Below are 13,525 nucleotides of genomic sequence, written 5' to 3' on the forward strand. Positions count from 1 at the left end.
ATGCAGGGAAGGTGGGCCCGCTGATGATCGTCACCTGATGCAGAGTTCGCAACTTGTGGCAAAATTTTTATGAAATTTCTGTTCGTGACCCATTTGGTCGTGAACTGAGGCATTTGTGAGCCAAGGTACCACTGTATCTTGAAATTGTTTCAGGTGTCTGCCATTGCATATCTATATTGAATGATGTTTACCATAAGCCCCTTTCAACATGGTTCATCATGGAAAAGCTATAACTTAAGAAGACGAAGATGAAGAAAACTAAATCAAACAACTACTCACTTGATACTGCTTGAATGCACATGACGAAGGATTTTATCCATGTTCTATTTCTTTACCACCATTTGTCTACTATTTTATTTGTCCTTTACTTCTCTTAATGTTCTGCTGTCCTGTTTTGATTACATTGTGTTTCTAAATCTTTATATGCAACATTCTGAGCAGCCTTGCTTGAAAAGTAGCACACTAGTGCTATAAATAAAGTTGTTGCATTCTTTATTTAATCTCAGTTATACAAAGTTCCTAGGTATTTAATTCTCCTCTTCTCAGTGTATTTTTCGTAAAAAATGTCACTGTCATGAACCCTTATTTCTATTTTTTACTTTCCAGATGGACTGCTCCTAGCCCTACATCTAAGAAAGTATTGTCGCTTTATTCTTTAATAGATTTTCCACAAAGAAATAAAATGATGGAAGTAGTGATGAGAGAAAATAGAAGCACTACACATCAAAGTATGATATCTGAACCTTCCTTAAAAGTCTGTGAATGAAGCAAGGTGATGGATTGGCCAAAACACATTCAAGTTACAGGCAATACTGTAATAACAACCAGACAGAAAATTATCATGGAAAGTTAGCATTGGCATCAACCAGAATTTAAATGCAACAAATTTCATCACTCATTGGATTAAGAAACTCCACCAGTGTTCGGGAAAGTCCTCCTAAACTAGCAGTGGTCAATACCTGAAACTCCATGGTGCTCTGCGAGCAATTCAGATCTCTGGCTGCTGGTTTCCGAAGACACAGAAATCGCTGTTTCACTGAACATTCTGGAAGGAGAGTCCTCCAGTTCATTTCCCTCTGAGAAAACAGCAGAGGGCTTTTCCTGGAGGAGGAGGAGGAAGCTACTATCAGAAGAGGACTGCCAAAAGGGATGTTCAATACTAAGGAAGATTGCTGTTATACAATTCAGCTTGAATTTGTCATTGCAAAATATGAAGGAGAATAACTGCTCAGGGACACTGGGAAGCAGATTAAGGAGGGTAACTGGGCTGGAGGGCCTCCAAGGCACTTCTGTGCATACTCTTACTGGAGTTTGTCTTGGAGAGTTTTCATTTTAAAGATACACTATTAGCCCCAGTGTTTCCAAAATAAAGGATGGAGACATGTTACTAATGAAGCCTTGAAAACAAGGAGGGCCTAGCCCTGTGGCAGACTGCATCTGCTGCACTTAGAAGCTGCCACTTCAATCCCTGACATTGCTAGCGATCCAGCCTAGGTGGAGGTGACCAGACCTTTGTCTGAACCTGTACAGAGCTGTTGTCAGTCAGAGCAGACAGTCCTGGACTAGAGGGACCAATAGAAGCACCTTGCATAGGGCAGCTTCCCATGCTCCTGGCAGTGCTGCAAAGAGGAAACAGAGGAGGGAAGCTCTTGCCATTTCTTCTGATTTCAAGCCTTAGAGGCCATTGCTGTGCGTGTGCTTTTGGAATGTGATTTCCTTTCCAGCCTTAAATTTCCAATAGCTCCAAGGCAGAAGAGTTTCATTTGCAGCATTGCTCGGCGTCAAATGGGATGCTGTGGTGGAGGCTGGCCATGCAGCTTTATTGTCATTGCTGAAAGGCATGAATCAGGTTACCAGTTGTTCTCAGGGACGAACTAGATTTATACATGGTCACATAACTACTGTATAAGACCGATATGCTTGCCTATGTCTACCTATCAACTTTCTTTACACTATGTACACTTCTACAATCTCTTGCTTACTTGCCTTTTCCTAAGCTAAACAACCCCAAATGTAGTAACCTTTCTTCACAAGAGAATTGCCCCAGCCTCTTTATAATTTTAGTTGCCCTTTTCTATACTTTTTCCAACTCTACAATATCCATTTAAAGTCATGTGACCAACCATCTATTGCTTGTTGATTACTGACAGGTACTCCTGCTCAATTTGGTTCATTTAAATTAAAATTTTGTACATTTCTTAACATTTATATTTAGCTTGTTTGCCCTTTTGGTAAGATCAGGTAAGACCTCTTTTTGTCCTCGAGTGTGTGCCTATATTGGAGGGAGGGGTCCAGAGAATGGTAATCCATGAACCTGCTCAAACCTTGGGCTTGAATACTTGAAGATCAGAACTATGATTTAACATTTCATCGAAATTGGGTGAATATGTTTTGTGGGAATAAGCTCGTATGGACCACATCCATTGCTACTCACCTGCAAAAAGGACACCTTTTGCTCAAGAACCCCTTGCTCTGCCGTGCTGGGTGCCGAAAGTATCTCTTCCAAGAATGCTGCATGAGTTCTGACTGCCCCTTCCTCCATGGCTACTGGAGAAGCCTGTGCTTTCTCTTCTTCTGTGCTCACCACAGGAGCTTGTCTTGCCCTGTCCTCCACTACTGCTGCAGGAGCCCTTGCTGCCCCTTCCTCTGTGGCTGCCGCAGGAGCCCCTTCTGTCACTTGCTCCAGGAGCTCCGCAGGAGACCTTCCAGCTTCTCCCTCCATGACTGGTGTAGGAGCGCCTTGCTCCACAGCCCCAGCAAGAATTCCTTCATCCCCTTCCTTGGTGGCTGCTGTAGGAGCACCTCCTGTACCATCCTCTATGGCATTAGTATCTTCTGGCTGCAATAAGCAGAATAAATCAAAACATAAACACTAGAAAGGAATATGAAGATAGTCCATGTTTCATACTGAACCAAGCACAGAACTGTATGCCCAAGTTCAGCTAAATATTAATACATAAAGGACACCCTTCATTTAAACTGCATTTATCTTTTTGAGTTGACTGTAAAATTTTGGGAATTCAAAGTTTAAGAAAAGTTATAAATATAAATCAATTTCATCCTCTCTGTTGACATAGTATGGCACTGGAGAAAGACCTTGCATTACCGCTCTTCAACTATGTTCCCACTGGAGAAAATAGGAGTGGGGAAATACTGTGCCGGAGACAACAAACTATTGATGGTGCTTGAATGAAATCAAAGCAACTTGTCTTCCTATCTGAAGGATTCAGTAGACATTATGCTGTTCTTAAATTCTGTTAAGACCACTACCTGAAAATTTACAGGATTGATTTCCTATTGACAAATCATAAATACTTAACTCTGTAACTGTTGCTGCAGCCACTCTATTATCTTGATTTGACTCATTTGTATCTTTCAGCTGTTCAGTTCATTCAATAATATAAATAGAAAAAGAAAAAAATACACATGGAAGAAAATAACTTTCTGAGAGAATAAACATAGTCCAATCTTTTCTTAAAGCCCTATTGTTCTTTATTAATGTCACATCCTCACCACTTACAAGGCACCATATTAAAGTCCCTGTTGGACTATTGTGATATTGCAATTATTGGTGAAAAGTGAAAATTATGCTGAAAGCATCTGTGTGGGTACTGCTGGGCTTTTCAGCCCAGCGGATCATTTTATATCAAGCCTTCCCTGCCCTGTCCCGTCAGAAGCAAGGAAGAGAAATGAGCTGTGTCAGCTCTGAGCTGGCACAGCTAAGGAGGACAGTCTGGGCACTTTTGTGGGTCTGTGATCCACCTCATTCTGCCTTTTCTGTGGCCTAAGACTGACTATTGCTCATGGAACTTTCCTCAGGTAGAAGTGAGCCACTGGTGCAGACAGACTGATCCCTTGCCTCTCCTCCTCACTGAAATCCTATTACTTGCTGGGAGGGCAACTCTGCTCTATCCTAACCTCCTCTCACCTGCCTTGATCTACTCAACAGAGAAAGGTAAATCCTATAAGCTCAGGGCAAAATATAAAACAAATTTTATCCTATAAGCTCAGAGACAGAGAGAGAGAGAGAGAGAGCGTTTTATATCCCACCCTTCACAATGTCTCAGGGCATTAGCTTATAAAATATATAAGCTACTGCTGCAATATTAACACGAAATGGAACAAGTCAAAGATTTTATGGCATATTGGCCTCAAAATATTGGTAACAACATTCTCAAGTGGGTTTGAATACATTTATGAGAAGTAGGCTATATGTTTTCATTTATTGTTGATGTTTGAGAAAACTGTTACTTAATGATGGAAGGTAGTATATAATTGCAATCAAGACCTGTAAGCTCAGTAACACTTAGTATTGGAAATGATAACTTATGTGAGGAGATCATTCTACTTGCTAAAAGGTAATGAAGGGAAATAAAGATCTTAATGGGGGAAAAAATCTACATTATTCTAGCAGACGCATCCATTACTTTTCCTCCTATCTTATACCCAGGAGATAATACAAAGACAGCCTAATGAATTAGCTAATTACATGATAGTGGCTGCTAGAGTTGTACATGCTAAAACCTGGGAAAACATTAATGGTACACTTCTAGGCATGTCTACTCAGAAGTGAGTCTCTTTAAATTCAGTGGGATTTACCTCCAGGCAAGAGACTACAGGATGGTTAAATCACTAAATCTAAATGAATGGCTATAAAAATGAAGGACTTTGTTTCAATGACAAAATGAACTGGCTATGAAAGAGTAAAGGAAAATAAACAGTTGGAGCTGTTTTATACTTAATGGGTATCCACTCACCAGTTTTTATAAGCTTACTCTTTTATTGCCACACATACAATTATATTTTATGTGCTACAATCTCCTAATCTCAGGCCTATGTTATAGTATTTTATCCTATCTTTTGATCCCTAAACCCTTGCAGGTGCTGGGAAAAGCTTGGCTTGAGGAGAGGGGCATCACAGAGACAGCTCCAGGGACAGCCACAGCTGCATTTTTACTTGGGTTGGGCACTTCCTAACTGAGCGGAAGGGATGTAAGAGTGGGAGCAGCTCTCCCTGGAATTGAGCCAGCAGAGTCAAACCGGTTCTGGTCAAGCCAGATGCTAGTTCAGACAGGCTACAGCAGCAGTGTGCATTTGTTCTGCCTCTTTGTCACTGCTCCCCCTGCCCCTCTTCAGTTTAAAGTACTACATGGAGAGAATTGCAACAGAAGGCATTCCCCTCAGGCATGCATTCACAGAAGGGGCCAAGAAGGCCATTGGGTCCAACCACCTCCTTAGTGCAGGACACCAAGTTACCCCATTCTACTCAGGTGCCTGTCCAGTTCATCAAGCCCCGTTCCCCCTCATGCTCAGGACCTTTTAAATTGCAAGTGAGGGTGCACGTCACCATGAAAAGCAGGGGTGGGTGGCATGCATGGTACCTTCAAGATGTTGCCTGCACCCCGTTGAAAGGAACATGGTTTCTCTGGCAATAGACAGCAACAGGTTATTCTCTGCCAGACCTTCTACCTCTACCCACACACTGAACCAGATACAATAGCACATGCACCCCTATGTGTGCAACAGAAATGCCAAGGCCTGGTAGCCAGTTGATAGGCGTGCTTGGATATTTGACCCTTCTGCTGATTCCAAGAGTGTGAACCCAAATATTTGGACAGTATTCTTCATTTTTCAAACCTTTACCCTGAAGTTGCACATTTAATGTAGTCATGGTCCTAATTTTCCTTTGCTGAACAAGACCCCTTTCAAAGGCCTTGTCTGTGGTATCCATGATGCCATTTATTTTCTGGGCAAAGTTTGTGGTTTTCCTTTCCAGTGGCTTCAGAGTCTTTGCTTAATTGGTGAGCTCATTTCTTAGTATTTTGAAATGTTCTGTGATCTCTGATAGGACTTCTTAGCTAGCTGCCTGTCCTCCAGATTTTGACAGCTTTGGGTGGTTCGTCTGCATCATGATGAATTTGTGAGCTAAAGTAAACCTGAAAATCTTCCTTTCTGATTCTAAACGCAGGCTGGGGTTGATGGGAGTGCATTCCAAAACATCTGGAGGTTAACAAGTTGGGAGAGCTGTCCTAAAAACTGTTTCCTGAGGAATTTAATCAGCAGCAGACCTCCCTACTAAAATGAACCACAAACATTTGAGGGATCTTCCAATATCCAGGTGAATAGCGGAATACTGGCAGTTGTGAAAAAATAAGCCGGCCTCCTGGCATGGTTTTTGGATGTGACCTTCAAATTACCATGCTCACATACTATGCTAGTGAATTTCTCAGTTCAAATGTTCAAACTTATTTCGTCTAATACTATATAATTTTAATTCTCTAACTTTTTTTTGCATTTATAACATTACCCCATTTTCTTTGGTGAGTAGCTCATTATTCTCATCTTCTGTAATCTGTCCATGCTCTGAATCAGCCCTTTAAGTTTGAAACAAGAAAACAATATTATTTTAACACAATTCCAAGTATATGTTTACATTCTGGTGCACGTGTGTGTTCATATAAATAAATAAATAAGAATGCTAGTTTGCAAGACAGAGCACCAATACACAGTGACAACAGCAGGCATTTGCATTTGTCTTATCTCTACTAGCCAATGTGATAGTTAAGCATTACAGATTTATATAAGAATCTGAAAGTCTCATAGAGACAAGAGCTGAATGAATAATCCAGCTGACACAAATGACAAGCCGAATGATGACTTTAATAGAGACTTTCACCTACAAATGTGAAGGTTGGTTAACTGGAACAGATGACAAGTTGAGAGGCAGAAGCTACATTTTGACTAATGCATGTATGAAAAATGAGCAGAAGTGGGAGTTTAAGAATGAGCACTGGATCCAGAAAGTAGGTAGATGGGTGTGAGGTTGGGAATGGAAAGTGAGAGAACTGAATTATAAAGTGATGAACAATAAGGATGACAACTTCCTGAAATTTGAAAAGAGGGGTAAATACACAATGCAGCAGGGCAAGGCCGCCCTGCTACAAAGTCAGCGGGTACATAGAACTGCTGGAAATAAAAGAGGCGGCATGGTGGGGAGGGAGAGGGGGAAGCTCTTAGTCTTTCTTGACCCAAGTATGATATTTAATAAGAAGCTGCACAGATTAATACTTGACACAGATACTAGGAATCTCTTCACCCTGAGTGTTGTACAGGATCATTCAATGTATATGCATTCAGAAGTAAGCTCAGTGAGACTTGCTCTTCATTAAGGCTGCATAGAATTGCAGCCTTAGAAAGAGAGAGAAGATGGCATATCTTAAGGACTCGTGCCACGGCAGAAAAGTGGGGAGGGCAGCAGGGTTGGTGGTTGCCTAGCAAAATGCCTTCTGATGGATTTATGGGATACGGTGTTTCTGCACTTTTTGCAAAGGGATGGGAAATCGAGAGAAATGGAAGGGAGTGTTAATGGGTTTGTTACCAATTGCAGCACCCCAAAACACCCCAAAAATAATTGGCCAGAGAAAGGCCCCAAAAAGTAGTTGGCCAGAGGAAGGCCACATAGTAAAAACACCACAGTTATACTGTCCCAGAAGGGAGAGGGGATAAGAACAAAATGAACTTTGTGTAACCCACAGCTAACACGCTAGCCTGACCTCGAATACAGTAATCAAAGGGACAGTGGACACTGGTTCTAACCACCATGAAAGTTGCAAATGTGCAGGGAGTAAGAACATGGCAAGCCTGTGTGAATCTCGAGCAGCTAAGAAATAGACATGGGAAATGTCTGGTCCTTGACAGAAGAAAGGACTCTTTCTCCAGCATGGGAGGGGGGTGCATACATTGATGTATCGATGCATTAGATGTGTATTAGGTGACCGAATTGGTTACCTAGGGTATAAAACGCATGTACTGGGGTGCAACTTTTGAGACACTGCTTTGAGCTGAATGTCCCCTTTTGTCTCCCTTTATTCTATAGTGCACTAGAATAAAGCTGATTTTGACTCCAAGTCTCGTCTCAGGCTCTGTTTGGCTTGGGTCTGGGGTCCACCCGGGTTTGCCCCAGCTGTTGACTGGCTCAGCTGTTGACAGGTTGAACCAGCATTAAGTGGAAGAAGGGCATGGGATGACAGGAGCTCTGTTTTAGAGGACTTACATTTTCACCTCTACCACAGGTTTTCCTCCATGCTGTATAATCTACACAATCTCTAGAAACTCTAACGTCCTTCCAGTTAAATAGTCCTTTGGGTGGAATTCCCCGCCCCCACTGAGACCCTGCGTCTGCACCAAAGCCCGTGCCTTAAATGTGTCCTAATCCCACTCCCTTATCGCTCACCCGCTGCTTGGATCCATCCTCTCTTCCGTTGCTAGGCGACGCTGTCAACATCCAGCAGGCTGCCTTCCTTTCCTTTCCTCTTTCTGCTCCACTCCGCCCCGAAATCTTCTAGGGCGATACCAATTGCGAAAGGGGGAATGTCTAGCTGGTCCGAACCATGTCTTGGAAAATAGATGAAGAGATCGCCGACCTTAAACTAGGAGTAGACTGGTATTCCATGACAAAGACATAGAGATAGGAAAATTAGAGTGATCCACGGTCTGAACTGAGTCTAAGACAAGTTGAAAGCCATCATTGGCTGTGATTTTCTTTAGAAGGAGCAATTTGTAGGATATAGGATTGTAAGCTGAAATCCAAGCTACACTGTTGCGAGCATTAGAAAGGAATACAAGCTCAGTTTTAAGGTTACCCCAATAAGAACTATGCGGCTCTACAGTTTTTCTCTTTGTAACCTGAGACCTTTTCCCGTCTCAACTCTCGCGATACTATCGCGACACTCACAGCTGCTGAAGTTTTCCAGACCGTAATCCTTTGCGCCAGGGAAAAATTGGCGGGCAAAAGGGTAGAGCCATGTCGGAGGACTCTGGGTCTTCACAGCTACCGCCGGTGAAAGTCCTGGCCGCGCAACTGCGGCGGTGTCGTCGCATGTCTGGTGGCCCGTGGCTGTTGGACCGGGAGGAGTACGGGCGCCCTGCGTTAGCAGTCCGTTTCGTGTGGATGCAGGGCACGGTGCTGAGCGTAGAGCTGGATGGCTCGACTGTGCGGCTGCGCGACGAAAGCGGCTCGTTCGTGGCTCAGGGCGTCGACAGCGTGCCCAAGGGGCGGCCTTGCCTTATCGCCGGGAAGTACGTGATGGTAATGGGCCTGCTGCAGTCGTGCACCCCAGAACCTACTATTCGAGCCGTGAAGATGACAGATCTTTCGGAAAATCCACTGCACAGGAGCATGTGGGGGTTGGAAGTGGAGGATTTGCACAGAAACGGTCTTTTATGATGGAGGCTCAGCATGTTCTCGCTTTCAAAAGAAACTGGGCGTCTGAGGAAACTTTCCATATTGCCGTTAAAATATGCATGGAGCCTCATTTTTGGAGAACTTGGATTAATGAGCACAATGGTCGTGCTTCATTGTCTTATTGCAGCTGTGGTGACAGGATAAGTTAGATGGAAATGGGTCAAGTTGATGAAGTAATACCTCTTCCTACAGTGGAGTATTGAGCAGTTGTAACCCCTAGGATGAATATCCACAATCAAAATGGTATCACTTGGCAGAAGTGTTTGTTTTCTTCAGCTTGAGCACTCCCTGTTTTATGAAGAATTTCATGTTCTTCAGATTCCATTGCAGATTTCATTACCAGTTTAGCTTCAGACACTTGTAAATAGTTATACTCAACAGATACATGAAGATTGTGCTGCTTTAAAATAATATTTGTTTTTCAGAAGAGATCTGTATCAACAAGACAAAACATGTTTGACTGAAAATGGATTACAATAATGGGAAAAGCTATTTTAACACTATTTAATATTTTAATTCAGTTTGAGTTCTGAACAGCTAAACATATGTCTGAAAAGCTTGCTTCAGGGACACAACTGCAAGACTGGGCAAGGTTTTAATAAAAACTCATTTATAAACTTGGTAACTGTGTTCAGTGTGTTCCAGTGGTAGACAATGAAGTTCCTACTGCTCATGTTTCATGGAATCCAATACTTCATGGTGTATGCATTATTAACGTGCTATGGGAGCTTACATTACTTTCTAATGTGTGACTCCATTTTGAGACATGAAGGTAGCTATAGCAGATGATTTGCAAGCTTCCCCTGACTTCCAGTAAGTACTTTATAATAATCACAGTGAGAAGGTAGGGTGGACACTTGTGTTCTGGACTTTCCATTGACTAGTGGGTGCTTCAGCATCATCCTGTAACCCGCCCAGGGAGCCTTCCTGGCTAAGAGTGTGGGATATAAATCCAGTAAATAAATAAACCCAAGAACAAAATATTTCCACTTTGACCAAGTACTTAATTGTTCTTTGCTAGGTTTAGCTATGTATGATTGATTTGGTCTGGTGTGAATATAGCAATATATTTTGAGACTGACTTCTCTTTGGCTTCTAACATTCTAACCAAAATGTAGGCAATATAAACTCTGTTGGTGGTGCCTGGTGATATGATTCTAATTTCTCAAGTTTAAATGTTACACATGCATAAAATAATGGCCTATACTAACAGCACACTTACTCATATCTACTCTGAAGTACATTTAATCAAGTTCAATAGGTTTTCCTTCCCAGTAACTGTATATAGGATTGCCACTTAATATCTTTAAATAGACCAAATCATCATCATTGGAAGAATTCTGAAATGGACCAGAAATGAACTATATGAGCACTGTTTCTCGTGAAAAAGGGACAAGTATTCCTGTTAACAATTGTCCAGAATGTATCAAATTAAATCTATTTAGGATTGAAAGGGTTGTCATCAGCAATTTCTGGCTACTGCAGCCAAACTTTAATTCAAGTATAGGTATGCAGATCCATTTACTACAAGCTTTAGTTAAAGCAAGTGGCCAAACAATCACTTTCTTTTTGGCTTGATGCAATAAGTACGTGCCCAGGCAAAACAACTCACACAGCAGCTTTACAAAAATTGACATGTTAATTTTTTAAATGTTGCATATTTCAAATGTAATTTTAAATATGTAAGATATATAGCAATAAAAATCATATTTGGAGGTTTGAGGAGCTGGTGTCATTTTTTACCCAATTATTGTTTATTTTTGAAGCTAAGTTCTGTTTAAGCTTACTTCATGATTTTTTCAGATCACAGGGCAGCCCAGTATTCCCAATTTAAAACTGACTGGCGGGCTAGAGGAATACAAGCTAGGCTCTCACAGTGAAAGGTAGCCACATTAGCGGCATCCTCTTAAGAGGCGCTGCTTGTTCTTCCACCGTCGTCGGTCCAGAACAGCGCGGGGCGGGCGAGATGCCTCCGGGTCGAGCTGTGCAACAAACCCCGACGCGACCCTAGTAGCGCTTTGTGGCGCACGGGAACGATGGCATTGTCGAGTGGGCAGCCTCCCTCGCTCCACCCCCAGATCCCGAGCGGATCCGGGAGGAGAGGCGCCTGGGCCGGGCTAAGCAGATGGGCTGGGCGTGGCCCCGCGCGGCCTCGCCCATTTTCCCCGCAGATCCTCCTCTCGCGCGGCGCGGTTCTCGGCGGAGGCGGTGGGGTCGGCGCTGGCCTCCGGGTGAGAACTTGCCCTGCTGGGCACTGGGGGGCGTGGGCGAGGCTGCTCTCGCGGTCTTTGCCCGAGGTGTGTGTCCAGGTACTTGAGCGAACCGTGGAGGAAATACAAGGGAAGAGATGGAGCTTTGTAGCCGGCGGGGAGCTGCTTGCATCGTGGGGTGGGGTCGTCACTGAGGCCCTGTGGCGGGTGAGGGGGTGTTTCTCGCCGCGGGTGCAGAGAAGGGGCGGTTGCGCTGGGGAAGGCGAGGTTGCCGTGGGTTAGGTCCCCTTACTGAGGGGGTTTCCTCCTTTGTAGGTTATCTGCTCAAGGTGTGCTTGGCCATTGCCATGGACAGCGGCAGGGTACCGGGGGTCTCGCACCTCAGGTGTTCGGGATGGTTCTGGCAGCCTTTCTGAACGTGCGTGCAGCGTGGTGGATCGTGGCAGCAGCAGGAATGCGTAAATCGGGGTGGGGGAGGATTGGGAAGGGATTATTCACAGAGGAAGCCTGGTGTCGTGGGAGAGAGAGTAGGGATTTTGGCCAGTGAGTATTTGAAAGCTGCCGTCCCTCATGATCGTGACAGCATAAATGAAGTCTGGAGAGGCAAGAGAAGTTCATGTATGTCACCCCTCTGGTTTGTCAATGTTGCACGGGGAGCAGTGCTTTCCCTTGGGTACTTCTTAAGTACCCATTATATGTTCTATGGTTCTGTGTCTTCTGTGCAGGGTGTTAAAGAACATCCTTACTATTATCTGCCTGCTAGAATGCATTAAGAATATTGTCCCTCTTCAGTTGCACTAGATTTTCCAGGGCATAGGGTATTCTTTCCTTAATTAAATACATAGAAATAATCCAGCTTGGCAGGGAAAGGCAGGGGAATGACACACAATGAAAGGGTGTTTTGGTACCGAAAATCTGTGAGTTAGATATGATTCCTGCACCGCACCCCTGGAACATAGTGGTGAAATTGGAAACTTCCTTCCCGGTTAATTGACAAGATGTAGGTTCAATTGGTTTCTGAAAAGTCTGAGGTTAAGATCTTGCTAGTTTTGTTAGATGATCCTGTAGTTTTGAATTATGTTTTTAAAGGTTCTTTTAATTGTAGAGTCAGTATGAGGGGAAAAAGAACCTTGATGGATGGAACAAAATGAGCCTGGCAGTGCAATAAGAGCCCATTAATCCTATGCAGAGTTGGGCGTGTCTAAACCCATTAATCCTATGCATACTTAACTCAGAATGGGATCAGGCTGTTAATAAGCAGTTTGCTCTGCTCAGTTTATGATTAAGAGATTCTGCCAGCAGTGAAGAGGTTGTGCCTTTCCTCTCCCCCACTCCACCTGAATTCAATGAATAATTCATATTAGCTGTGGAGGCCATAAAGTATGGATCTCATAACATATGGGATCAGTGCTTTGAACTACTACCGATGTGCAGCTAAGTCCCTGGGCTCAGAAAAGAATAGGGTACAAGCATAATATGTAATCTTCCGTTCCTTCTACCTGGTATTTGAAATGCATGATCTCCTTTTTTGTTTTACTGTTTTCCTTGTGTTGTAATTTCCTTCCCTATTCCTAAATGTTTCACTTTGACTAGCAAAGTAACTGAGGCATTTCAGTGCATTGTTCCAGGCACTGCTGATCTCGTTCCAGTGATGGGTGTCTAACTGGCAGATGGGATGATGGCCATGTTTGTATACTCTTGAAAGGTAATTCCCTTTAAGAAAGCATGTCCATAAGGAACAAATTTAGCTCATTTATGCTGTACATACATTTCATAGTATGCAGAAACTTGGGGTTTAGAACCAAAATGGGTCTGTTGCAGGATTGTTCATACACTTAATATAATAGCTTCTACGGAAGACTTTAGGAAGTGTTGATGCACATTGATACAGAGGGACACTTGATGGCAGGAAAGAAGTTGAAGGACAAACTTTTCCTGATGCTAAGACTCACATAAGGGAGTGTTTTTGGATGAATTCTAGGAAGTTGTTTCAAAGGGGTGATGTGTTTCTAGCATTACAGAAATAGAAGCAAGGCTTAGGCAAAGTTCTGAAAGGCTTTAACAGTCAGTA

The 13,525-nt window shown here is 43.2% G+C and overlaps 3 protein-coding genes across 8 annotated transcripts in view; 2 read left to right on the plus strand and 1 right to left on the minus strand.

Annotated features, from left to right (window-relative positions):
- CCDC40 (coiled-coil domain containing 40) overlaps positions 1-2,524 on the minus strand; it is a 28,856-nt gene extending 26,332 nt beyond the window's left edge. Inside the window, exons 1-2 of the mRNA XM_044456426.1 lie at positions 2,435-2,524; positions 960-1,101 (exon numbers count right to left, since the gene is read on the minus strand). Coding sequence (XP_044312361.1) covers positions 960-1,044 — 85 coding nt within the window. The 5' untranslated portion in view covers positions 1,045-1,101; positions 2,435-2,524. The remainder of the gene's footprint in view (positions 1-959; positions 1,102-2,434) is intronic.
- A 6,279-nt stretch (positions 2,525-8,803) lies between these two features.
- Positions 8,804-9,449, plus strand: RMI2 (RecQ mediated genome instability 2). The gene has a single exon (XM_044456441.1). It carries the CDS (start codon positions 8,804-8,806, stop codon positions 9,224-9,226), a length of 423 nt encoding a protein of 140 aa, XP_044312376.1. The 3' UTR covers positions 9,227-9,449.
- Positions 9,450-11,430: 1,981 nt separating this feature from the next.
- TBC1D16 (TBC1 domain family member 16) overlaps positions 11,431-13,525 on the plus strand; it is a 66,483-nt gene continuing 64,388 nt past the window's right edge. For 3 of the 6 annotated variants that reach the window (XR_006417228.1, XR_006417229.1, XM_044456427.1), the window contains exon 1: positions 12,027-13,159. The gene's annotated coding sequence lies outside the window, so the exon portion shown is untranslated. Of the gene's footprint in view, positions 11,542-11,594; positions 11,662-12,026; positions 13,160-13,525 lie in introns of those variants that run through there. The other 3 variants (XM_044456428.1, XM_044456430.1, XM_044456431.1) reach the window with 3 other exon arrangements.

This window comes from Varanus komodoensis, unplaced genomic scaffold (genome assembly GCF_004798865.1).
Source record: "Varanus komodoensis strain SLA01 unplaced genomic scaffold, ASM479886v1 scaffold84, whole genome shotgun sequence".
Classification (NCBI taxonomy): domain Eukaryota; kingdom Metazoa; phylum Chordata; class Lepidosauria; order Squamata; family Varanidae; genus Varanus; species Varanus komodoensis.

Coding starts and splice junctions, on each gene's coding strand:
- RMI2 (XM_044456441.1), top strand. CDS start 8,804: ATGTCGGAGGACTCTGGGTCTTCACAGCTACCGCCGGTGAAAGTCCTG.